At 42.3% G+C, this 26,383-nt stretch overlaps 1 protein-coding gene and 1 long non-coding RNA gene across 20 annotated transcripts in view; one reads left to right on the top strand and one right to left on the bottom strand.

Annotated features, from left to right (window-relative positions):
* Dennd1a (DENN domain containing 1A) overlaps positions 1-26,383 on the top strand; it is a 518,837-nt gene that overhangs the window by 305,512 nt on the left and 186,942 nt on the right. For all 15 annotated transcript variants that reach the window (XM_087182787.1, XM_087182786.1, XM_013073588.3 and 12 more), the window contains one exon: positions 15,587-15,688. In XM_087182787.1, coding sequence (XP_087038913.1) covers positions 15,587-15,688 — 102 coding nt within the window. The remainder of the gene's footprint in view (positions 1-15,586; positions 15,689-26,383) is intronic.
* On the bottom strand, positions 1,562-16,774 carry LOC110350181 (uncharacterized). Of its 5 annotated transcripts, none has more exons than XR_002396596.2 (4): positions 16,457-16,773; positions 15,530-15,718; positions 9,214-9,366; positions 1,562-2,146 (listed from the first exon to the last, which is right to left on the bottom strand). It is a non-coding gene; the product is annotated as an uncharacterized LOC110350181 (long non-coding RNA). The 5 variants fall into 5 exon arrangements; XR_015439754.1 differs by lacking the exon at positions 1,562-2,146 and adding an exon at positions 16,163-16,243 and having other exon boundaries at positions 8,871-9,366; positions 16,457-16,774; XR_002396597.2 differs by lacking the exon at positions 9,214-9,366 and having other exon boundaries at positions 1,564-2,146; positions 16,457-16,768.

The raw sequence follows: 26,383 nt of genomic DNA on the forward strand, positions 1-26,383 counted from the left end.
GGTTGGGAGGAGCCTGACATCTGAGTCCTTTCTTAGTGCCACACACTCTGCTGGGTCCTTTACTTGCTTTTGCTTGGGAGCATTGCTCAGACTATACAAAGCAGGGAATACCCACACTTGTGGATGGAGGCACTGAGGCCCTGAGAAGTAAAATCATTTGCATCCAGTCCCTCCGCTGATGAGCCTCTGCTCTGTGCACTGTCCCCTGTGGCTGTGTGGATTATGTCTGGCCCTACTCCTATGCTGGGCAGAGGCCCCCACCTGTACCTGAGCTTTTCTTTCTCAGTGCTATGCACTAGGGACTGCAAGGAGGGGGAAAAACAGCTCCTTCTGGCAGTCTCAGATTCCTCTAGAGACCAGCTCTGAGTACGCTAGTCTAGGCCTGGTATTTTCCATTGCATGCTCCATACCATCAGCATGGTTGTCACATAGGAGCCTCTGCCACATCGGGAGGATTCAGAGCACAAGTGCAGCAAGCAGACTCTGTTCCCCTCAGGCCCTGAAGAGGGCCCTGCATTTAATGACAGATTCCCCTGGAAGGTCTTCTCATCACATTGGCATCTGCTTTCAAAATGAGTATGATTTCTAAAATGTTATTTATCCTGATGTTGAGATTAGTTAATATAAAATAATTTAAAGCCCTAGGAGTAATTTATATAACCAAAAAGAACAAGAATTTCAGGGCTGAGTCCATCCATTTTCAATCTAATTTGTTGTGGCTGAAGTGTTCTCTTGTGAAACGTGCTAGACCTTGGACACACACTAGAGAACCTGAGTAATTATGAGAGGAATCCCAGTGAACCATGTAAGGCCATTGATGATGCTTTTGTTTCCCAGTTTTCCCCTCATCAATGAGCCTGTCATTAGGCATAAGTACCATTTAGCAATGTCAAAACTGATCTCAGAGAAGATTCAAAGTTTACAAACTGATAACCAGCATTGCTTAAATGAATCAAATTCCTATCAGATAAAGATAAGGACATCCTTCAGGATGCCTGCAGCAGAATGGAAGGAGCCCTTGCTCTGAGTCCTGTGGCTCTGGGTTCAAATTTTACCTCCACCATGGCTTGGGTCTTTGAAACCAGCTCCTTGATGTGAAGGAGAAATGAGTGTAGGAGGGGGAAAGATATGATTACTTCATCAGTTTGTCCACTTTGTAGAAAACTCTTCTTACACACCTCCCTGTTCAGAGATGCCCATGATCTCAGGCATTGAGTGAGGGTCTACTCATTTGCATGGTATTTCAGCTCAAGGTCCCCACCTCAGAAAGGGGCCCCTATCTTGCAGATGGGTGTGTGAAGGTGCCCTGTTGAGCCTGACCATACTCCTTGCTTGTAAGACAGATTTCCATTCCATGGGAATTTTTAATAAGAAACAAGTGAAAAATTGCATGCAAACACTCAGATTGGTGCCCATCACATGGTAGGGACCAAAAGGGAAATGATTTCCAATATTATATGAGTATAGTACTGGAATACTCTTCTTCAATAGAACTAAAAGACTCGTTAATGTGAGATTGACTCCATCTTCTTCAGCTTCTGTTTTTATTTTATAATGATTTTTTTTTCTAAGTCACTGTTCACTTAAAAATACTTTTAACTGAGCTTTGCCACGTGGGACTAGTGACTTCTTTTTATAAACTCCTTGCAAGTGACTAGGGGTGGGGTCTTTGTGGGAGCTCAGAGACCAGCAGTGATGATTGAAGAGAGGCGCCCTTGGCCTAGGCAAATCCCACTTGGGATTTGGGCACATGTGGTTTTGTTTAACACCATGCTCAGTAACTCATGGTACCAGTTTGTGACCATCAGGCATTTGCTGTTGATATTCGAGGTCACCACAGTAGGGGTGTTTGTCGACCAAATTAAACTTCCTCTTAATGACATAAAATAATTGATTCGGAAGGCCTTTAAATGGGTCAGGGCAATGTGTAAGCAAGCTGAAATCCGTCATTTTCTGCACAAATTACTGCATGCTGTCATTTTGTTTGTTTGTGTTCTGCTTTTAGTGGGGAAAATGTGCATGGATCTTTGGAGCAGGCAGGAGCCTAAGTTTGAATACCAGCTCTACCAGTTGTCTCTTGGGCAAATCACTGAGCTACTGTGGGTGTGAGCCTTCACATCTCTGTCAGCAGGATGGAGATAGCTACCTAAAAGGAAGACAGAAAGAATATGGCTAAAGTGCCATGCACATTTATATTTATAGCCCCTTACTCAGTGCTGGCTAGTATTATTAATATCTCCAATAGGCATCTCAAGAAGATAGTTTAATAATAATTTGTACAAAGTAGTGAAATTGTGGTATAGGAACTATGCCTTTTTTTCCCTGCTAAACTAAAGTTAAACATCTTTAAAGAAAAATATGAAGTGGAGTCAATAAACCTTTCTTTACATACTGTTTCATTCTCATCTGATATCAAAAGTCAATATTAAGATTTTATGCCATTTAGGCTATCAGAGGAATAGATTTTTTTTCTTTGCCCATTGGATTCAAACATTCATGATCTAAGCTTAGGCCTTTGCACATATTTCTATCTTTTGGGGGGGGGGGTTACCAGGGATCAAACTCGGGTCCTTGTGCTTGCGAGGCAGGTGGCGGAACCACTGAGCTAAATCCCCGGCCCCTCTATCTTTAGAAATATAGGCATTGACTCAAGGCCTTCCTTAAGTATGAACAACAGTGGCATTCAAGTTTTCTTTGGGTGGGGAGTTATCAATACCCCACAGAATGTCTGGCCTGAAATTCTTTCCCCTTCATAAGCCCACACTGTCTGACCAAAGCTAAAAGGTATGGAGGACTGGAGCTGCCTAGACTCCTGGGTACTCCTTAGCCAAATATAATATCTGTTAAACCTTGGTGCGTAGGAGTCAATTGTTTTGAAATGGCTAGTGACAAAAAATTTATATCCTCTCCAGCATTTGACTGCAAATATTTTTACTGACCGAATGGGTTAAATTATGAAGCTTGATAAGTACATATGCACATTACCCATCCCTTGCTTTAGAAGAGAAAAAAAAAGAAGGAAAGAAAGAAAGAAAAAGATAGCTATGATTTTTGGAAGTCGTCCCAATTTTTAAAAATAAGAGAATTTGGACATTTTGGCATATGGGGTTTTTTAAATGAAATTTCATGAAACTGAAAACAGTCAATTTTAGGTTTCCAAAAATTGTTTTGATTTTCGTTGGTATAAATTTGCTGCACATGGTTTTGGGGAAGTTCTGAGAGATACATTTAGGACATGGGGTTGATTTTTTTATTTTTTATTTTTTTAGATTTGTGATTGAGTTTTTAAAGGTGATTTAAAAAAATTTTTTTTTTACTAACTCAAAGTATAAATCAGAGAAGAGAGTTCCATTTCTAAGAACAGTTCTTGGTAGTGACATCATTATACACTGCTGAGCAACTGCACTTGAGGCCAAATCTTTGAGCCTCCCTTCAGCACCATTTGGACACTGAATATTCCTCTCCCCCCACCTCTGAGCGAGAATCTCAAGGCTGAGTGATTTTGGCTGTTCCATTAGCAGCAGCTGCTGGTGATCAGCACTGTGAGAGTCACCTGTGTAGGGTCAGGCTTATTGCACATCAAGGTTCTCGGCAGTGTCGGAAGAGAGGGAAGATGCCCAGGAGGGGGCTCCAGGCCACCTGCCGCGTGAGGATCAAAGGGTTGAAAGGTCAGAGGGCGCAGCTCTCTTAACCATATCTGTCTGTGCAATAGCTGTTTCAGATTGTAAATCTTGGCAATTTCATTAAGTCCTCCTGGCTGCTACTGGGGCATTGAAATAATAAAATTTTATATCTGCTCCCTTTCCTGCCTCTGGCAGCCAGGCTGATACATTTTATGCAAGATGGGGGTGTCTCATGAAGGCCTTTCCTGGAACGATCAGAGCGGTGCTGATGAAACCACAGCTTGGGAAGTTGGAGTTAATAGGAGCTCATCCTCTGGAAATGTTTTTTTAAAAAAGAAAGAAAAACAATCACACATGAACCATTTAGCAGCCTTTGGATTCATAGTGCACCTCTGCTCTGAAAAGCAAGTCACCGGACTCTTCCCTTGCAGAATGCTTCCTGGTATACACAGGAGGCAAGATGGGCTCTGCCTGTGGTGTGGCTTATTAAACAGCCCGTTCCTGATGACTCTGGGGTCTGTCCTGGGCAGCCTCCAGCATCCAGACAAGTTGGTGTTTCTATGTGGCAGACCCTTTGGGCGCTTCTATGGACGTGTCTCCTGAATATGATTTTCCAAATGTTTTTCCTAGATCTTAACATGTTATGAACCTTTAGGGCTTCTGAGCTCCCAGGCAGGACAAATCACAGTAATGGCTCCCCCTTTACTGTCCATATGTTTGAGACCCCCTGTAGTTTGTTTGAAAAGTTAAGAGATTTTCACAGTGAAGGTGCCATTTCTGAAATTTAAAGTGTTCCTTTTCACCAGGAGATAAGTTCACTCTGATTAAGTCCGTAATTCTCACTAAGCCATGTTTATGGGGGCAATAAACAATGTTTCAGCATGCTTGTTAAATTGGGTCTCCAACCTCTCCACTCTTTAAAAATTGACATTTCAAATAAAAGGCAGGTGGAGATGCGAGTTGGGGTTTGCTGTGCTTAGTGATGAATGAATGATGGCAAGTGGCAGTTGTATGGGAGGAATGAGGCTCTTTTTATGATAGGGTGACCCCAAACCATTCTGGGCTAGGGAATCCACATCCCCTTGAACTCCCAGTGAAGCTCTTAAATGGAGGTCCCATTGTTTCCAATTGGATGGATACAATTTTGAAGTAAGTGCTTTACATTCATTGTTTAACTTTCACAAGTTGGTGCTCTGGTAGTGGTGGCCCTGTTCTTCAGCTGATGAAATTTAGGCACAGAGAGGTTAAGGGGCTGGTCCAAAGTCCTACAGCTAATAATTACCAGGACCATGCTTCATGCCCAGTTATTTTACTGTGTGAAGTATTTTAGTGTCCACAAATGGAAAAATATACAGGCCTTTCTTTGAGGGTCTGCTTACTATTATGTATTTCGCTAAGTCTGCCCATAGAGGTCACAAAATACACATGTACAACACCAGTTCTGTGCTGCTACACAGAGAAGAGAAGGGCCCCAGGCTTTGGAGTAGAAGAGTTCTAAGCTTTGTTCTACTTTAGGATCTGAGGCAAGTTACTTTGCCTCTTGCAGCTTCAGTTTTTACTTCTTTAAAATGTGAATAATGATGCATACTCTATGAGGTTGTTTTGAGAATTTTAAATACTATATTTTAAAATACGATGTTTTAAAACCCTATAGTGCTTTACAGGTGGCAGTAGTATTACTGCAGTGTATGTGAAAACAGTGGGTCAAGGCAGTTCTTTTGAGTAGAAAGTGCTGGCACTCATATAATGATGGAAAATATCACTGAACAGGTTTAACTAAGGGCTGCCATACCATATCTATTGAATTTGGCTTGGGACTCAGAGATGGCTCTTTGTCACCAGAGCAAGAGTAGTCAGGGAAGTTTTCTAGAGGAGAAGGGAAGGTGGCAGGCCAGAGGACTCATGGAAAGCCCCGTCTGTGTCATGCTTCACGTCTCCAGAGTGCTCTGCCATCTCAACCCTTCTGTGCTTTGCTGCACTGGCAAAAGGGGTGGTGCTGGACACTGAGTCTCCAGCAGTAAGCAGCCATTTACAGTTTGAGGAAAAACATTGGCAGAGTCAGAGGCACGAAAGGGATCAACCATCACCCCAGCTGGATGGAGGCGCTGTGTTGGGTAGACTTGTAGAGGGCACCACCAGGAATACTGGTGGAACCCAGCTCACAGAGGGAGCCTCGACCCGATGGTCAGCTCACAAGGAAACATGCACTCTAGTGTCTTCTCTGGTCTTTTCAACAATCCTAAAGGGAAGGATCATGACCACTATCTAACCTTAGAGATAAAAACCAATGCTAAAGGTCACTCAGACCCTTGCCTGAAGCTACTTAATTAGAAAATGAAAAGCCAGAATCCCAACCTTGCAATCATCAGGCCCTGGGTCCAGGACTATCCCAGAAAGGGCATTAAGTAGTATCTGTGTCTGGAGGTACACTGTGTGTGTGGAGGGTGCTTCATGTGCATGGAGGTGCTCTGTGTGATTGGAGATGCTCTGGTGGTGGAGTGAGGTATCTTGTGCTACATATCCCTGTGCCCTTTCTCAGGTTTATCTTCACCCCATCCACAAGGAGGTTGGTATGTTCCTTGACCTCAGAGACCATGGTTTAATCATCCCTGTGACCCTAAGATGTAGCCTGAAGTTGACATGAGTGACTGACTGATGAATGAGTGACCAGCAGCTGAATGAATGAGTACCTGCTGGATGGCTCCTCAGAAAAGGAGACATTGGAGAAAAAGGGTGCTGCTGGTCTGGCTTGAGGATCAGACGTGTTAGTGAGCATCAGTGCTTATTACCTTGTGGGGAGTGAATTTGGCCTGGCCTGGGAGGCACATACCCCACTTCCCTCCCCTGCCAAGCTTCTGTTTCTGTTTAAAGCACACTGGGAAATTCCAGAGGTATTCTCAGGGTTCCTCTGAACTGTCGGGTTTAGATTTTTAATTTTGTGAAGCAGGAAGGAGCAAATCAGTGACTCCTGACTCCTAAAAAAGCCACTACGTTTATCAACTGCTTGGCAGCTTAGTGACCTTTGGGGCCTGAGGAAGGGAAGGAAAATGTCACCCTTCGTCTGTATGTACCCAAGATTTCAGGAGGGAATAAAGAGTTTAGAATCCCTGAATGCTTGCCTTTCTTCTTTCCATCCTTTCCACCCTCCCTCTGATTTCTTTTTCCTTTCTCCAAGGAGGCCACCATCTCCCCAAGCTGTTCTTTGTTATATACTCATATGTATGCGCATGCATTTGAGCACATTTTATATGTACTGTATGTTGGGAAGAACACTGGCTCATGCAACCCAGATTCAGATCCTTTCTCTGACACATACCAGTTCTAACAATATGGATAGATGATTTAATTTTTAGCCTCAGTTTCCTCATCCATCAAATGGGTGTGATATTCTGATGGAAACCCTCTTTTCCTTGGGAATTTTAATGGAGTCTGAGCCAGGCATCAAACTGCTACAGGGCTTGATTCATCGAGTATGTGCCTGACAGAAGACTGTTATATTTAATAATTGAAACAGTGAGTAAGAACAAATAATGTAATGGAAATACAGAGGAATTGCTATTCAGCTGGGCTCCATGTTTATCCACTGCTGCTTAGCCAGGTGACTTTGGACAATTGTTTTACTTCTCTGACCTTCAGTGTCCCTCTTTGTCTACAGGGCTATGGTGAGGATAGGATAAATGATACATGCTAATGGTCGGGAAAAACACAGCAACTAGTGGCTGTTGTGGGTTCAGTGGGAGGCTGTAGAACTCCTGGCACCAGGAGGCCTCTGCAAAGTCAGCTGCAGTTTGGGCCTTCTGGAAACCTAAGAGTTCAGTTAGTGCAAGAAGCAACTGCATGAATCCAGCAGCAGTCATTCAGTCTAAGGTTTTTGTTAATAAACTATTTAGGTGTAATTTTTTGCGTTAATTCTAACTGGATTCTTTACATGTCTGAAAAAAAAAAAGACACAAATAAACAAAAAGGCTGCTAGAAAGCAGTCATACTGGGGAGGACACTTGGCATTTTATCAGGAGCCACAGCAGTTATGCCTTTCACAGGGGATGAACTTAGACTAGACTTTCTTTGAACCAGATCACACTCTGTGGGCATGAGCATGCTCTGATTCAAGGGCAGGCCATGCCTTCTCAAAGAAAGGGCCCAGACCCCTCCCCTTTGCTTGGTGATCCTGTTGCTGGTTTGGCACCATGCTGGCTGTAAGAGAATAGATTATGCTTGCTGGCTTCCAGATGTGACTCCATAGGGAGAAGCCCCACCTGTGGTCCACACCAGCACCCTTGATAGATGGGAACATGCCATTAGATGCCAAACAAATGTTTCTGTTCATCTTCCTTTTTACTTAATCCTCTCACAACTCTCTTTAGGAAAGAGTTATAGACTCATTTGATAGATGAGAAAACTGAGACTCAACTAAATATAAATAACTTTTCCTGAGTCTGGTAACTAGGACTTAAGAAGATGAAACCTATCCTCTCTTGAGTTCTGCTGCTGCTCCTCAGTCCCACTGCTGTCTCACAGCAAGGGGACCCAGACACAAAGTATCTCAGAAGATCCTTGATAATGTTCTGCCTTGCTCCTCACTAGAGGGAAACAGGACAGACTGAAGAAGCAGTATGTGACCTGCAAGTATCTACTATTACAAACACATTTTCTGACAATAAAGTATAATCTAGATGGAATCATTTTTATTAGTAGAATTGTTGCTATATTAACTTCATAATTATAATAGCTAATACCTTGTGCTAATTATATACAAGACACAATTATATACACTATTATATACTCTATTCATTTAATTTCCAAAACAAGCCAATAAGTTCTGTATTATTTACTTTTGTAGTATGAAATGTGAGATTTATTGAGATTACACCCATGTAACCACCATCCAGCTCAAGAAACAAAATATTACCAGTCCCCCCAGAAAACTTCCTTTGCCCCATTCTAGTCATTTTCCCTCCAACTTGAGGCTACTGGATGTCAGTGTTGTTTTCATCTCGTTATGCATAAGGAAACTGAGGCCACAGAGAGGCTTAGTGATTTGCCTTTGAGGCTAAGTTGGGATTCAGGCTCAGGCAACATCGCTCCAAAGAATGTGCTCATATAAGACAACCAGGAGGGCCAGGGATTTAGCTCAGTGGTTTCGCCACCTGCTGTGCAAGCGCAAGGACCCGAGTTCGATCCCCAGTACCAAAAAAAAAAAAAAAAGACATAACCAGGAAAAGAATAGTAGGTTGAAGGTAGTATAAAATTTATTGATTACGTAGTGTAATCAGGAGTTGTGTAAATTCTTCACACACATATCACGTCTCTAAATCCTCACAAACAGCTATGCAGCATTGTCCCCATTTTGTAGGTAAGAAAACTGAGGTGCAGAAGGAAGAACTGCTAGAGGTTACATAGTGCAGAGGCAAGGCTTGAGTCTGGCTGTCTTATTCCAGAACCCACAGTCTTAATCACCACATTAATGGCTCATGTCCACTGTGAATTAATTCTACACTAATTAATCATGCTAATTTTACATGATTATTATCATTGCCATCATTATTGTTATTCCCATAGCACTTCCTTGAGCAGACTCTGGTTTGCTTACTTTGGACTCCCGTTGTCCGTCCAGGCTGACGCTGACATCTGCTGCAAGGCCAGCCTCCCAGTAGAGTGGATCCAGCCCGGCTCACTCTCCAGTTAATGAGCGCGTGCCTTGTGTCAGCCTCTGTGCTGGGCCCTGGAGACCCTGAGGGTGGCCCTGGTGTAAGAACGGCAATAAAGATGCAGTGGGTGCCAGCTCATTCATCCCATGCATGTCACCTCACTGACCCCAGAACCTCCATCCTCATTAGGGACCACTGTCCTCGGCTGCAGAGACTACTGGAAAAGGCACACATGAGCCAGGCCATGGCTCCTCAGCATCCAGCTGCCCAGTCCTGTATTACCCTGCATCCCAGCACTCTTCCAGGCCTCTGAATCACAGTGCCAGGGCAACCCCTGCCCTTCATTTTATAGCCTGGCTGTGAGTCCTGCCCTTTGTCACTAGCTGCCCAATCCCTGCCCTGGACAGGCAGAATGGCCCCATCTGAGGGGCGTGGGTAATTTGAATGAGCGTAACTGATACTAATTTATATTATAAGAAGAAAACGCCATTGTTTTCATGCAACCAATTTTAGAAAATAAAGCTGTATAAAAATCTTAGCCAGAAGGGAAACCCAACGTAGAGTGATTCTCACAGAAACCTCACATTTATAGGAAAGTAAGGCATAGAAAGATTATGTGACTTGCCCAAGTTGGCACAACTGGTGAGTGGTAGAGATTAACTAAAATTCAGATGGATGGCTTCTCCATATATGCTCTTTACTTCTGGGCTCTGCTGCTGTTCATTGCCTGCTCTGGACCAAATACTGGGGTAAGAGCTAAAAGTACAAAGATCTAGCTCCTTGACCCCCAAGAAGCCCAGGGACTAGTGAAAGAATTGGATACCTACATAAGTACCTGCAGATAGATGGACAAGTTGTTCTAGTTGTGTGAGTGAGCCACTGTAAAACGTAGGTCAGGGAAGACTCACTACGTCTGCCTCTCTGGAGTGAAGTAAGCCCCAGGGACTGAGTCTAGGAAGTCAGAGAAGAAGGGACAGACAGGCGAGAGAGAGAGAGAGAGAGAGAGAGAGAGAGCACCACCATTCCTTGAGTAATTATGGGTGTTCTGGGATCACACTGAATCTTTTACATGCATTCCCTTACCCAAACCTCACAACTTTGTGAGGAGGATACTATAATCAATTCCCGTTTCACAGATGAAAACCTAGAGGACTTATAAGATTGGTACATTGCCTAAAGCCATCCACCTGGTAAGGGCAAGCCAAGATGACTCTTACATTAGAACTAGAGTCCTCACCTACCCTAAGCACCTCCCATACTATGAGTTGTCCCTTTTCTGGGCTGAAAGATTAGGTCAAGCTAAGATTGTCTGTGACAAAGCATGTATAGGGAGAGACTTTTTATTAACAATATTGATGGGAAGAAGCCATTTTTGTGTGTTTCTCTGTGTAAGAAATGCCATTTGGAAAGCCGGTGTGCATGTCAGTTATTTTTTTTTTTTTTAATTCTGAGAAAAAGCCTATAGAGTCTGGTGGGGGAAGGGTTTGCAGCTGGCAGGAGCTTTGGCATATGTTGTAACTAAAAAGAGAGGGAATGTGTTGGTGGGACAAGCTACCGGAGAGCTGTCTCGGTGTGCTGCGGTACTAGTAAGTGTTTTAATTGGGTAGGATTTTTGGAGGACTATTTTGACATCTGCTCGTGTCTTTGCTGATTTTTCTTCACTTAGAGTAGGAAACACAAGCTGTGGATAAAATGACTTTAAAATAATTGGAAGTAAAGATATCTCTCTCTCAAAGTTGAATTTGAGAGGGACACTTTAAGAAGTGGAAATTAAATTCCACTTCTAGGAATCCATCCTAAAGCACAAAGCTTGATGCCTACACATTTCGTGACAATATTATATTTAATAATTTCTTAAAACCTGAGAATACTTAATGAAAGGGGATTCGTTGAGTTTGTTTCCATGTAGTACAATACACTGTAGCAATTAATAATGATCTTTGCAAAGCTTTTAATAACATGGAGCATTACCTATATTGTAATCAGTGAGAAAATCAAAAAGAAGCATTAAGAATGACTTTAACTGTGTTTTGAAGTGTAGGAAAGGAAGACCATAGAAGGAAATACATGCAGATGTATTCTCCAAATGGAGGGAGTGGGGTAACATTAATTTTCCTTTTTGAACTTTTCTTTGTTATTTCTCTATAAGTAGGCATATAATGCTTATGGTACAAAAAGCAAATGTGGTTGTATATAAGGGAAAGCAGGCTGTGAGGACATTGGAATGACTGCATGCACCACACATGCACTCCACACATGAGAACATGGATTTGTGATGTCTTCAGACTGTGTTCAAAAGCCAGCTCTGCTGCCACTCACTAGCTGTGTGGCTTTGAGCAGTTTGTTAACCTCCCTGAGCCTCCATTTTCACATCTTTACCATATGCTAGTATCTCCCTCATGTCTAGTTAAGATTAAATGAGATGGCACCCAGTAATTGTCCAACTTCCTTCTTCACTGGCACTTCCAACCCTGCAGCCCAAGTGTGAGTTTTTCTTGCCTTTCTTCATTCTCCTTGTTTCCTTGAGCCTTTCAGGGATAGGGCACCATCCGGCCAAGCTGGCCTCCAATTTTTTCCTTGGGAACACTGAGCTACAGGAAGGCCCTTGAGCCTGTGCCAGCCCCTTTGGAAGAGGCCTTGGCATCGGGAGGGCAGCATTATCCTACAAGAGGAAACTGTGCTGACCCAGCTCCTGCCTGGAGCCTGGTGCTAAGGGCATTTTGTTTACTAAGGGGACCCTGGCCTGCTAAGTCAGAAAGGGCCAGGTTTTTTCCTCTTCTTCAGCCTGCTGCCATTGTTGAAAAAGTAAACACTCCACACAGCTTAACCGGCAAGTCCTCCAGCCAGGAGTGGTAAGAAATCAAAAGCCTGTTCTAGCCCAGCCATGGAGCGCCCACAAGGCCTGGTCTGTGTGCTGGGGATGCAGAAACAAGGCTGAATTCTGGTTCAGAATCAACATCCACTCATGGGGGCTTTCAGCCCTGAGGCTTCTCTCCAGTGGCCATGGCCTCCTGCCCTCTTCTGTTTGGAAGGTCAAATGAGGCAAAGTAGGTGATGCTGGGGTGCAGCAGTCTTTAGCTCCATCCTCGAGGCTGGCTTTGATTCTGCTTCCTGTGACTGTCCTCAGCCTTCGAAATGAGAGCCAAGCAGTTACCACCAAGGGACCAGCAAGATTTCTGCTCGCAGGCACTGCCACTGAGGTTCTTCTAACTGGCTGTAGCTATTGTGTGTATTAAAAGTAATAAGAATAGCCACTATTTATTAAGTTCCCTTATCTTCCCGGCAGGCTAAGGGAAGTGGGAGAAAGAGAATGGTCACACTATTCCAATTTCACAGGTTAAGAAGCCAATTAGTAGACACACAGCCTTGGACAAACTGTTTCACTGCTTGGAACCTCAGTTTCTCATCTCTGAAATGAGAATGGTGATACCTCACCTCCAGCTCCACTGGTATAAATTTAAAAGTCTGTATGGCTGTACTTTGTGAGCTCTGAAATGAGACATACATGGTTGTCCATGCTGTTCGTGATGTTTATTCAGAGCCCAGACACAGTACAAAGAATTTACCTGCTGAACTGTAGAGTGAAGCAACTAAGGAGATGGGAGGATCCCCTACTAGTCTTAAAGTTCTCCACTGTAAAATGGGGATTGTGCTTTGTAAGACAAAAGTACTGTACAACACTTGGTATTTATTACCAACTCCTTCACCATTGCTGATAGCCATTTACCCTATAAATAAGGCAGCAATTAATACCGGAGTAGGGGTTTGAGGAGGAAAATGAACTTGTCAGACAGCAATCAGATCTTTCCTCTGGTTCTCAGCTCATGGTGAGCCCGTAATGTTTTTGAGCTGATGGATGGGTTTCTGACTGGCCCCAGTGCCTTAAGTCAGTAGCAGAAGCAGTTTGAATATCTGGTCCTAAGTGGAATGGCTCCAGAATTCTGCTGGAAGAGGTTTTCAACTCTAGGAGGCTTCTGACCAACATGGTTCTACCCTTTTGCTGGGAAGAATCTTGACATGTTAATTTGGTACCAAGTTCTAGAGACTGAAGTTTGAACATCAGCCAGTGTCAGCAAACACTTGCCAAGTACTGATCATTTTGTCAGGCACTGGGTTTTGGCTTTTTGAAACAGGGTCTTTCTATGTACAGTGGACCCTTGAGTTACAAACTCAATTCATTCGAGAGGGCTGGTTGTGACTCAAGTTGGTCAATTGAAGGCTCAGGCTCCTCTACACAGCCTTCAAGGTCTTTCTCCTGTGTACAGGCAGATCTCAGCATCCTGAGAGAGGCATTGGCCCAGGAGTTCTCAATTAACCCCACACAGGAAAGGATGTTGTAATGTTCCTTCCAGAACTCTTTAAGGGTTAAATCTGTATCTGAGACCATCTGGAAGCACAAGCGGCCAATATTCAGGTCATAACTCAAGACTTTGGTCATAAGTTAAAACTAAAATACCAGTCATCATAACCCAAGTTGTTCATATGTCAGACGAGTCATAATTCGAGGGTTCACTATAGTTCATGCTGGCCTTGAACTCACTTTTAGCCCAGACTGGTCTCAAACTCACAGTGATCCTTCTGCCTCACCCTCCCAATTGCTGGGATTGTAGGCATGCACCACCACGCCTAGCGAGGCACTGGTTATTATGCAGTGGTGAGCCAGACAGATGACCCCAGAAGGGACCCATACCCCAGCAGAGGGGCACACAGGCAAAAGGGTGCTGGGACTAGACAAAGCATGCTGAGGTGAGTCTCACTGAGGGTGTCTGATGATAAATGGTACCATGCACAGAGTGAGCTGTGGAGATGGCCAGTTACCTTACCTCCTCAGGTGGTAATCAAAATAAGATGTCAACTTTGCAGGGTAGGATAAGAATTAAAGATAAAATAAGTAAAGCACAGTGCAGAAACTTACAGACTTCCAGTACATTGTAATTATCCATTTCCAGGGCCTTGGCGAATGTGGACTTTCACAGCCATCAGATGCCTAGCTCCATTACTGCCCCGTAGGCATTCTTGGGTGTTATTAGGTAAAGGCATCTTCCACCCCACCTCAACTGATGCTTCCCAGAAGGCACGTGGATAGGCAGATTTCAGCCCAGACTTTGCTGGTCAGCATCTTTGGGCAGAAATACAAGCTGCACATTCACATGCAGTGTGTTAAGGGGTAACTAATAATGAAATCAGTCCCTTCTGTATAGGATGACTATATGTCCATTTTGTGCTTATTATCTTGGTGTAATATGTCTTCTTCCACTACCACAAGTTTCTCAGTTTGGATAACAAATGACAGGATCTTTCCACTTAGAAAGGGCAAAATAAACCAAAGAGAACAATTCTAAAATAAAATACCTGCAAGGACCAAGTTTGATGAATGATGGGAGAGAGAAGGATTGAATGGGATCAGGGGAGGCAGAAAGGTGGGAGAAAAATGAATGTGGATTCTGACAGTGGATGAACCATGGGATTGAACATTAAAATCTCAAGCTATACACTGTCTTTTTTTTTTTTTTAATCTTTTTCTTTTTTTTTTTTGTACTGGGGCTCGAACTTGGGACCTTGTGCTTGCAAGGCAGGCACTGGAACCACTGAGCTAAATCCCCAGCACTGTCTTGTGATACAGACTTTGGAAAGCTGCTGCCAAATAGGGGGGCCCATAGTATCCCTTCTTTTCCCCTCCTCTGCCACACACAGGTACCTCAAAGACTGAGTCTCCCTCATCCTTTTTGTTACTGTACCAACAGAAAAGTGGCTCATGGCCAGAGCCATTACTAGCTGGGTTTCTATGGAAAATGCAACCAGACTGAAAGTGTGACCTTCCTACTTAATGTTCAAAGGAAATGTTAATACATTTGCAGTAGGCCATACGCCCATATTCCATACCCCAGGTTGATGAGATACAAAAGGGAGATTGGCAGGTAGCCTTTGGTAAATGAGAGGAGTGGGTTGAGTGTGTCATAGGAGCCTCCTGTATGTTAGAATTCCTGGGGAAGAGGAAAGAAAAGAAAAACAGGAAAAAAAGACAGTGATGGGCGTAAGATCTCTCTTACTTCCTAGCTGTGTTACTTAGCCCCTGTGAAATGTAATTTCATTCCTGGGACTTGAGGGGTGATCATGCAAGCTTAAAAGAGTTTTTGTGGGAGTTAAATGAGCAGCAAATGTGAACCACCTAGCATCGAGACTGCCATAAAATAAGGTTTTGTCAAATGTCACTTTCTTCCCTATTTCCTTTCTCTTGAGAAAGGCAAAGGAACATACCTTTGTGTCTTAATGATGTTTGGATGACTTTCTCTTCTGGACTTTGTTGACTTGCAGAAAGTCAGAAACATGGCCCTGGATGATGTTGTGATCCTGAACGTGGACACCAACACCCTGGAAACTCCCTTTGATGACCTCCAGAGCCTCCCAAATGATGTGGTAAGTACCGAGCTCTTGAAGTTCTGACTCCTGTGTGTTTAAATCATAGAAACAAGCATGACTTTTGGGGTGGAGTAAGAGGGGAGACAGCTGTGGTTTTCCTATGGCCTAAGATCTGTGGTTTGTTTCTCTCAGTGTTAGAAAGTCTCCGTGTAGAAAGTTAGGAGGTAGTTTATTTTTCAAGTCTTGTTTTTCTCTGGTAATTTTAATCTGGAAGCCTGTAAAGTGGCCCCAGAGTCTAGGGAGCCTGAGGGCTTGGGTCACCACCCCTTCCCAGCTTGAAAATGGGGCAGCATCCCCTGAGTGACACCCAGAGGCAGGGGAGAGAGTTTTCAGGGTGAGTATGGTGGGATATTTTAAACTGACATTTGTACCTGGACCATCGCGGAGCCTGGCCATTTTGCTCCACAGCAGGTATCTGCTGCCAGTGCCCTGAATATGGCTGCATGTCCCCTGACTCTCTTTGTTAATTACCTCAGATCTAGACAGAATGTAGATTCTTCTGAGCTTAAAGTAACTGGGTGTTCTTGGTGTTCTGGTTTGCCCTCTGTGGATCTGTGGGTGAGAAGATCCATAAAGTTCATGTTGTTGTCGGCCATCTATGCTAATATGGGGCTTGAGTGGGGTCTGGTAGGGAAAATGTTTGACCTAGTGGACAGTAGTGCTCTGTTACTGCCAGGAGCCCCCAGCAGCACTGTGCTATTCTGAAGAGTTTACTGTCCATTGATAAATGGTTTGCAGCAAGATCTCTGACTTCTCTCCTCTTACCTTGCTGTGAGATTTGAGCAAGTTGTTTGGGTGCTATTGAAGCAGGAAACAGTGAGGACCCCCGCACAGATAACTCTTTAACATGAAGATAGGAGCAAAAAATGGCTTTTAATGAGACCAGTGGTTCAGCGAGTGACTCCTGTCAGTCTCAAGAGCTCCAAATAAAACTTTGTACTTCTTTATATACTTCTTTTTACATCTGTGAAGCTTAATTCCATTGGAGTTTCCCTGGGAATATAGCAAGCAGGATTTACACAAAGCAGGCCAGTGGAAGGGGGAGAGCAAAGAGTTCTGGCACGACTTTCTGAGTCCATCACACTCCTTTGGTGACAGATTATAGAAGTTGTCATAGCTACTCAGTTACATTCTACAACGAGCATAGTTACCTAGTTAACCCATAGTTGCCTAATAACATAGTTAACCCATAGTTGCCTAATAACACAGTTAACTCATGGTTGTCCAATTCCACATGGAGGGGTGGTCTCCTCTTTCACTATAAAGATGTTTCCTTTTTAATATCATTAAGCAGTTACTGCCATCATTGACTCTTTAGTCGCTTTGCTGTCACTGAGACACAATACCCAACACCTATAATTTAAAAGAGGAGAGATTTATCTTGGCTCATGTTGGCTGGCTCCAAGGCAGAAATGACATGGTGGAAGGGCCTGGGTAGAGAAAAGTTGCTCACATTATGGTGGCCAGGAAACAGAGAGGGAGGACCCAGGGGCGGAGATGTACCTTCCAGGTCACACACCCTGTGATCCACCCCTTCTGACCAGATCCCACCTCCTCATGGCATATTCAGCTCTGAATTCTTCAGTGGATTAATTTACTGATGAGTATAGCACCCCCAGGATCTGATCCAATCACCTTCCGAAGCCCGGCCTCTGAACACATGAGGCTTTTGGGTGACATTCTAGATCTAAAATATTACATAGACTTTTTAGCATTAGGCACAGAGCCAAACCTTGTCCTGGACCTCTCATTTACTCTTCATGCCACTCTTGGGTCTCTTCCTCACTCCCATAGTGCCCATGGAGGGAAGTGGAGACAACTCTTGGCTATACGGAGCCCTTGCCTCACCACCTGCTAGATGCCTCCTGCACCCAGGGTCTCCCTTGATGAGCATCGTTGCCCTATGGAGTCAGGATTCTCTCCTTTTTATAGGGAGAAAAGGACTCAGAAAGTGCATGCCTTGCCACAAAAAAGTGCTGAGATTAGAACCCCAGTCTGCATGGCACCAAAGACTGTGGTGCCTCTACCCTCTGTACACTGCCTCTCTCTAAGCATGAAACAACAGAAAACATAGGAAAAATCAGAGTGCCATACAGGGATGAGGGCAACAAATCAGATCCAGGCACATGGTCAGCATCTCGGGGCCTGCAGGCCACAATTTGTGAGGTTTCCTCCCCTGTTCCCTTTGTGTGGACAAGTTCCTCTGGAAGTCATAGGTATCTCTGGTGGGTACTTTGCAACTGGACATGAACCTGAGGTACCTGAGGTTCAAAGAATGGCTGATGGCCCTGAGGCGGCCTGGGGTAAGTGATGGCAGCTCAGAAGCAAGGATGGAGTGCAGTGCTCTGACTCTGTGCTGGTACTGAGCAGCAAAGAGGCAGATCTTCACAGAGGACAATCCAATGGGGGAAACAGGCGCATTACACATATCTCACAGCGTAGCATAATAGGGATCACAAAGGAGGAATGGGAATCATGCACAGGAGGGCCCAGGAGAGAGAGTAACAAAGTTTGGAGACAGACAGTGGTGACTTCCTGAAGATGGTAAAATCCAAGATACCTTCTAGATAATAACGAGGCATTTGTGGGGAAACAGTAACATGGACCAGTTATTTTTCCTCTCAGAGCCTTGGTTTCTCACTTTAAAACAGGAGTGCTAGGGGCCCGGAGATTTAGCTTAGTGGCACCATGGCTGCCTTGCAAGCACAAGGTCCTGAGTTTGATCCCCAGTACTGGGAAAAAGAAGAGGAGTGCTAGGACTGTTCTTAAGATTATTGTGACAATGTCCATCCAGTGCTTGGCACAGTACTCAAGTGTTGTCAGTGTTCAATAAAGATACCTGCCTTTGTGTTTGTTTTTCACAAAATTGTTGTTGATAATGACAGACAAGGTCAGGGGACCATTAATACCCTCCATGTCCTGAGAGTCTCAGCCTGGGCAAATGGGACCTCCTACATGCACACTGGCTTGTAGGAGTGTTTGAGAACATTCTAGAGCAGTGATTTCTGCATTTGGCCCTTGCCTCAACCATAGTAATGGGGAGGGAATGTGATCATAACATACTACTGTATTTCAGTAAATTCAGAGAATTGATTCTGTAATGCTGCATGAGTTACAGGTTCTCAAGAGGAAAAATCCCGTCCTGCTCATCTTTGTGTCCCCTGCATTTGTCACAGGACCTAGTAAGTTGAGTGTATCACCTGGTCCACAGTTGACCTTAAAATCTGTTCTTTTGCCAGAGCTGCTGAAAGATTCTACTTCTTAAACATTTTGCTAGTCCACATCCTCTTCTCCATCCCTCCTAAGCGCCACCTACTCCAAGCCCTTATTTCCTTCCTGCACTATTTCAGAAGCCTCCAGACTGGTTCATCTGACCCAGCCTTTTCCCTCCAGTCCTTCTTCATATACCAGAGTGACCTTTAAAAAATAATAATAAACTGCATTTCCTTCCTACTTACAACTGCTCCATTAATGAATCTAAAAAATCCTCTAAAGACAAAAAATACTTCCATAGCTCCCCATTGTTTGTAGATTCAAAGCAAGTTTATTTTATTAGCTTTGGATTTTTTTTTTTTTTTTTTTTTTTGGTACCGGGGATCGAACTTGGGTCCTTGAGCTTGCTAGGCAGGGGTGAAACCACTGAGCTAAATCCCTGGCCCTTTATTAGCTTTGGAATCCGACAGACAAATTCTCATTTCTTCACTTACTATCACGTGATTTGGGGCAAAATTGTAAGGATTCAGTGTAATGCCTATAAGATATTTTAAACATATGTCCTGTGAGTACTCTAAATGGCAGGTGATGATGTGGTATGGATGTCAATGGTGATGGCCATGGCAAAGTCCCCCTTCGTAATATTCCCTCCTGGGTTTTTTGTTTGACTGTTTTTCATAGTTTTAGCTCTGTCCCCTCCCTGCTTCTAACTCAACATTGTAGGTATTTGGAACTGTTAGTACTTTTTCCAAACTTACACATTGTGTCCTAACTTCATACTTTGCATACCGAGATTGCCCCAGTGTCCCACCCCATATGGTAATCTCATTCTTCAAGTCCTTCTTTAAACATTATGCCATAAAACCTTCCCTTGACCTCTCCAAGTAGATTTAACCATATCTTTCTCTTTGGATCATTTATTACCCATTTCTGGCTTTCCTACTTGTGAGTTCTTGAGGATAGGAACCATTTATTCATCGTTGTTTCCCAGTGATCTAGCAACCACTGAATAGATAGATGGAAGGACAGGAGGCACATATGGGTTAGGTTACCCCGGTAGATGAAATCTTGCAAAACATGGTATCCATGCTAGAAATTTTATTAAAAGAAGCCTTGGTTTTACTTCTGACCATGATTTAATAACTGGAACTAGATTAACCTTCCCCCGTTAACTATTAAAACTCTGGTCAAATATGAAAAGAACTGTTTTCACAGATTGGATAACAAGCAATCCAGGGGTATGATCTCTTGATAAGAGGAAACAGGTGAGATGAGACCTACTATTCCTTTGGCTCTCTGCCTTGAGTTATTTTCCAGACACTGGCACCAGAAGAGGGTCTCCAGCAAAGCAAAGAAATAGTCTTGCTGAGTAGAAAGGTTAGAGATATGATTTTGAGAGAAAAATGGTTTAAGTTTATGGATGAGAATACCAGATAAGAGTACTCGGCAAAAGAGCACCAGAAGTCTGACCTGGTCAACCTGCTGAAGACTAATCTGCCAATGTGAGCATCAGACTCCTGATAAGAATCTATAAGATGGTCAGTTCCCAAAGCTCACACCAACCTAGGAATCACTCAGATTCTGACCAGCCAGGCTAGAGACCCTGGTTGATCACTGAGGACAATCACTGAAGACCCCAAGAGGTTATGACTTACTAGTAGGTATAAGTTAGCTGTGAAGGTTATTTTATCTCTCCCCTAACAAACATAAAATCAAGCCTTGAGAAGCAGAAGAGAGGCCTTTAGGAATGCCAGAAATGTGCTGGATTTTGATGAGTGCCAATTACATGGTGAAGAATTCAAGTTGGTCATAATTTTTTAAGTTGTGATTGCATTATGTTAAACCTCAATAAAAAGTTTTAAACAAACTTTTAAGATTCTAAAAGACTTGAAAGTATTGGCTTGATGTGCAAGAAATTTAACCTCTTGTCAAAACCAACTTCAATCGTGTTTAAAAGAAGACAGTAGACCCAGAACTCAACAACAATATAACATCTGTATCTAGCATCTTATTTTAAAAGTACAAGACATTGAGAGTGAGGAAAGTAACCTATAACAAGAGAAGAATTCATCAATATAAACAGACTCAGAAATGGCATAGAACTGACAAGCCAGGGGTAGTGGCACATGCCTGTAATCCCAGGACTTGGGAGGCTGAGGCCAGAGGATGGCCATGAGTTCAAGGCCAGCCTGGGCAACATAGTGAGTTCAAGGCCAGCCTGAACTGTACATTGAGACCCTGCCTTTAAAATTTAAAAACTGACAAGGACCTTAAAACAGATATTAGAAAAGGTTACAATTAATGTCCATGGATTAAAGAAGATTTGAACTAAATGAGAAAAATGGAAAATATAAAAAGAATGAAAAGGAACATCTAGAGGTGAAAAGTATAATACCTAGAATGAAAAATAAATCACGTCTAAGATTAAGAGAAAATGAGATGCTGCAAAAGAAAAGAAACTTGAAGACATAGCAATAAGAACTACCTAATAAGAAGCAAAGAAAGAAGTAAAAATCTGAAAGAAATTAACAATGACCCATATCACAATATTAAGAGAAGTAGCAGTTATGTAATTGGAGTCCCTAAAGATGAGGAAGGTGGAGAAAGATAAATAAATTTAAAGAGATTATAGCCAATTTTAAAAGTTTTTGATGAAAATGATAAAGCCAGAGCTCTAAGAAGCTCAGAGAACCTCAAAAATAATGAACTTTTAAAAAATATGCAAAGGGCTGGGCATGATGGCACACACCTGTAATCCCAGCACTCTGGGAGGCTGAGGCAGGAGGATGTCAAGTTCAAGCTCAGCCTGGGAAACTTAGACCATGTCTGAAAATTAAAAAATAGGTAATCACACTAAGATACATCATGGTAATTGCCCAAAACCAGTGATAAAGAGAAAAATTTCAAATTAGCTTGAGAAAAAAAATACTGTAAGAGAAAGAATTAACTACAACACACTTTTTTTCGAATTTATATAAGCAAAAACCTAATAAAATGAACAGACTTGAGCTACAAGAAATATCAAAAGTTCTTCAGGTAGAATAAAAAGAAACGTAAAGAAACTTAGATGATAAGGGTATGAAGAGAACCAGAAGTAGTAAATGCATAGCTAAATGTAAGAATTTATTTTTAATTTCCTTAGAAGACAACTGAGTATTTAAAGTAAAAGTAACATATTGTGTGTTACTACAAACGGTCTATAGAAGTAAAATATGTGACAATAGGAACACAAAAGGCAGGGCGAAAGTGGAGAATAGAAGTATGCTGTTTAAAGGTTCTTACATTATGTGTAAACTGATATAATAAATATTATTTGAAGGAAGACATATTAAGTTGAAGATGTGTATTGTAAAAGTTAGAGGAACCCTAAGGAATAAAAAGTCAGGATATATAGTTAATAAGTGGAGATCGAAGGTCTAAAAATTTATCATGGGAAAGAATGAAGGAACTGAACACAGATGGAACAAATAGAAAAGTTAACAAGGTGATAAGGGCTGGAGACTTAGCTCAGTGGTTCCAGTGCCTGCCTCGCAAGCACAAGGTCCCGAGTTCGATCCCTGGTACCAAAAAAAAAAAAAAAACAACAAGGTGATAGATGTATCAACTATATTGACCATTGCGTTAAACACATTGTCTCAATACTCAATTTAAAAGAGGTTATTAAATTACATTAAAAGGCAGAATCCAGGGTGAGAAACCAAAAGTGTAAATAAGGACCAAATGTATAATAGATACTGGGAAATGGGAAGAAAATGTCCAGATGGGAAGGGGAAAAGGGGAGAGGGAGGAGGAAAGGAAGGGACAAGAAAAAAAAGAATTGAAAAATTTTTTTAAAAAGTGAAATCCAGTTGTATGTTGTGCATAAGAATTCCCCTTTAAAGATTCAGAAAGATGAAAAGTAAAAGGATGGGGAAGATACTGTATATCATGCAGTCACTAATTAAAAGAAAGTTGGTGGGGTGAAGAAACAAGTCTTCCATGTAGAAGAATTTCAGATAATATCTGTGAATACTTTTCTTGCTAGGAGAGTATTCTTGTATGTGGGGTAGACTTAGTGATTTGCTTCTAAAAACTAGGGTATGTGAAGAGGGAAATTGTAACTTTAGTGGAGAAATAAGCAAATGCTACCTGAACCAAATAATCAAATTTAACATCACCTGTGATGTCATATGACTGCCATGTAACCCCTAATGTGAAATAATGAGGATATTTCATCTCTGTGGAATTCTCCAAAAACCTTCTTTAATCATGACAAATTTCAGATAAACTCAAATTTGGGGCTATTCTACAAAATATCTGACAAGTACTTCTGAAAACTGTCAAGATCGCAAAGAACAAGGGAAAGACTGAGAAAATAATCATAGACCAGAGGAGACTAAGGAAATGTGAAGATTAAATGCGGTGTGAAATACTGCATGGGATCTTGGGATAAAAACTGTTAGTCACTCTTCTTAGTTTCTATTAGTGGAAAAACAGAAATCACAATAAAGTTTGGAGTTTAGTTAATAATTATGTACCAACATTAGTTTCTTAGTTTTGACTAATGTCCAATGGTAATATATGATATATTAGGGGAATCTGAAACAGTAAGGAGTATATGTGTACTTTTTGTACTCACTTTGCCACTTTCTATAAATCTAAAAATTTCAATGCAAAAGTTTATTTTTTAGAAAATAAAATAAAAGGAAATAAGAGATTATTATGGATATCTTTATGGTTATAACTTTGATAAATTAGATGAAGAAATTCCTTCCAATACACAAATTATAGAAAGTAACACAAAGATTTTTTTTGAGTAGTGTTATTTCTGTTAAAATTCTTTGAATTTGTAATAAAATTTCCCACAAAGAAAACACCAGGCCCAGATAGCCTCCCTGGTTAATTTTATTAAACATTAAGAACTGATACACAAACTTTTTCAGAAAATAAAAGTAAAAGAGGGTAATGAAGTCAGCATTACCCTAAAACTGGTCAAAAAATTTATAAGAAAATTAAACTACAGACTAATGTACCCCATAAATATGGATAAAAGTATCTTTACAAAATATTAGCGGGGGCTGGGGATTAAGCTCAGTGGTTTTGCTGCCTGCTGCACAAGTGCAAGAACCCGAGTTCGATCCCTGGTACCAAAAAAACCCACCAAAACACCAAAATATTAGCAAATTGAATCCAACAATCTATCAGAAGGATAATATACTGTGATCAAGTCAGCTAAATATTTGAAAATCAATCAATCCATGTAATTGACTGGAAAGGAAATCCATATAAAGACATATGGAAAAATATTTAGGAACAATTCGACACCTACTCATCTAAAATCTTTTAACACACTGGGAATCCTCACTGTGATAGAACCAACTAAGAAGGACCTGTAGCTCACAGCATTCCTGGCAGAGAAAGACTGATTGCTTTCCCTGGATTATGGGACCAGACAAGAAAGTCTTCTTTTCCCATTTTTATTCAACATTGCACTGGAGGTTCTAACCAGCTCACTAAGACAAGAAGCTGAAATGAGAACCCCAAAGATTTCAAAGAAATAAATAAAATTGTCTTTATTCAAAAATGATTGCGGCTCAATCCCTAACTTGAAACTATACTACAAAGCTACTGTGATAAAAACAGCATGATACTGGCAAAGAAACAGACCTGAGGACCAGTGGAACAGATTAGAACATGCAGAAACAACTCCAGACACACTCGGCCATCTTGTCTGCAGTAAAGGAGCCAGTCCTAGGGCAGAGAAGCTCAGCCAGTCCCAGCACCTGGAAGGAAGCTCCCAGGCTCCTACGGCAGAGAAGCTCAGCCAGTCCCAGAACCTGGAAGGAAGCTCCCCTGCTGCCATCCCAGGCTCCTAGGGCAAAGAAGGTGAGCCAGTCCCAGCACCCGGAAGGAAGCTCCCCCACTGCCATCCCAGGCTCCTAGGGCAGAGAAGGTGGGCCAGTCCCAGCACCCAGAAGGAAGCTCCCTGCCTCCATCCCAGGCTCCTAGGGCAGAGAAGGTGAGCCGGTCCCAGCACCTGGAAGGAAGCTCCCCCACTGCCATCCCAGGCTCCTAGGGCAGAGAAGGTGGGCCAGTCCCAGCACCCGGAAGGAAGCTCCCTGCCTCCATCCCAAGCTCCTAGGGCAGAGAAGGTGAGCTGTGTGGGCGCCAGAAGCACCCCCTCCCATGGAAATGAAAAGACACGTAAACAAGTCTCAAACACAGACTTCCAGATCACCTACAGCAACCGCAAAGGGAAATGAGATGGAACACTCTGATACTCAACCACCTGGACTATCTGAACTGGCAACAAAAGAGGATCTGGAAAAAATGAAATCAGAAATAATTACTCAGATAACAGCAAAGATTTTGCTCATGGTTCAAGACGTGATTAATAAATCTAGAGAGGGGCCGGGGATTTAGCTCAGTGGTTTTGCCGCCTGCTGCGGAAGTGCAAGGACCCCGAGTTTGATCCCCGGTACCAAAATAAATAAACAAATAAATCTAGAGAGGACACAGATAAAAAAAATAGAGGCTCTGAGGAACATGATGGAATCCCAACATAGGAAACAAATGGAATCCATAAAACAGATACAAACAGATTTCCAAGAGATTAAAAACTCCATCAAAAGTCTGCGCAGCAGAATGAACCAATGTGAGGTTAGAATTTCACATATAGAAGATAAGATTGCAGTTTGTGAAGAGGAAAAGAAAAATTGCTTTAAAATTGTAAGGGCACACAAGAAATCAATCCAGCAGCTGCTAGACGATGCAAAGAAGAATAACATAAGACTGATTGGAGTCAATGAAGAAACAGGAGAGAGTGCAGATGTCATAAAAAAACTGTTCACAGAAGTGATGGCAGAAAACTTCCCAAGGAGAGGAAAAGAACTTGACATACAGATAAGTGAGGCATATAGGACTCCAGCTAGCCTTAATCAAAAAAAACTACACATAGGCATATAATAGTTAGGATCCCAGAAATCCAACAGAAGAACAAAATTCTACAAGCAGTGAGAGAAAAGAAACAAATCACATACAAAGGAAAGCCCATCAGAATCGCAGCAGACTTCTCAATGCAAACCCTCAAGGCAAGAAGAGCTTGGAGTGATGTATTTCAAGCCCTAAAGGAAAACAGCCTCCAACCCAGATTGATGTACCCTGCAAAACTATCTTTCAAAATTGATGGAGAAATAAGATACTTTCATGACAAAGAGCACCTCAGGAACTTCATGAATACCAAACCGGCACTCCAAAACATTTTAGACAATACCCTAGGAAAAGACAATGAGGATCACAACCCCAGGAAACCCAGCAGAATGAATCCATTGGGGATGACAAATTAAACGCAAAGGGGGAGAATCCAACAAAAAGAAAAAGTCATGACAAGGCTTTTAAAACTTTGAACTTCATCTCCCTAATGAGTGTATAATTCAGTCTTATTATTGTACTGATTAGTATTTTTCTGATTCTAGAGTTGCACACCATTCCTTGTCCTAT

Source organism: Heterocephalus glaber, unplaced genomic scaffold (genome assembly GCF_053883595.1).
Source record: "Heterocephalus glaber isolate CG9 unplaced genomic scaffold, H.glaber_assembly_v1.0 deba00001479, whole genome shotgun sequence".
Taxonomy (NCBI): domain Eukaryota; kingdom Metazoa; phylum Chordata; class Mammalia; order Rodentia; family Bathyergidae; genus Heterocephalus; species Heterocephalus glaber.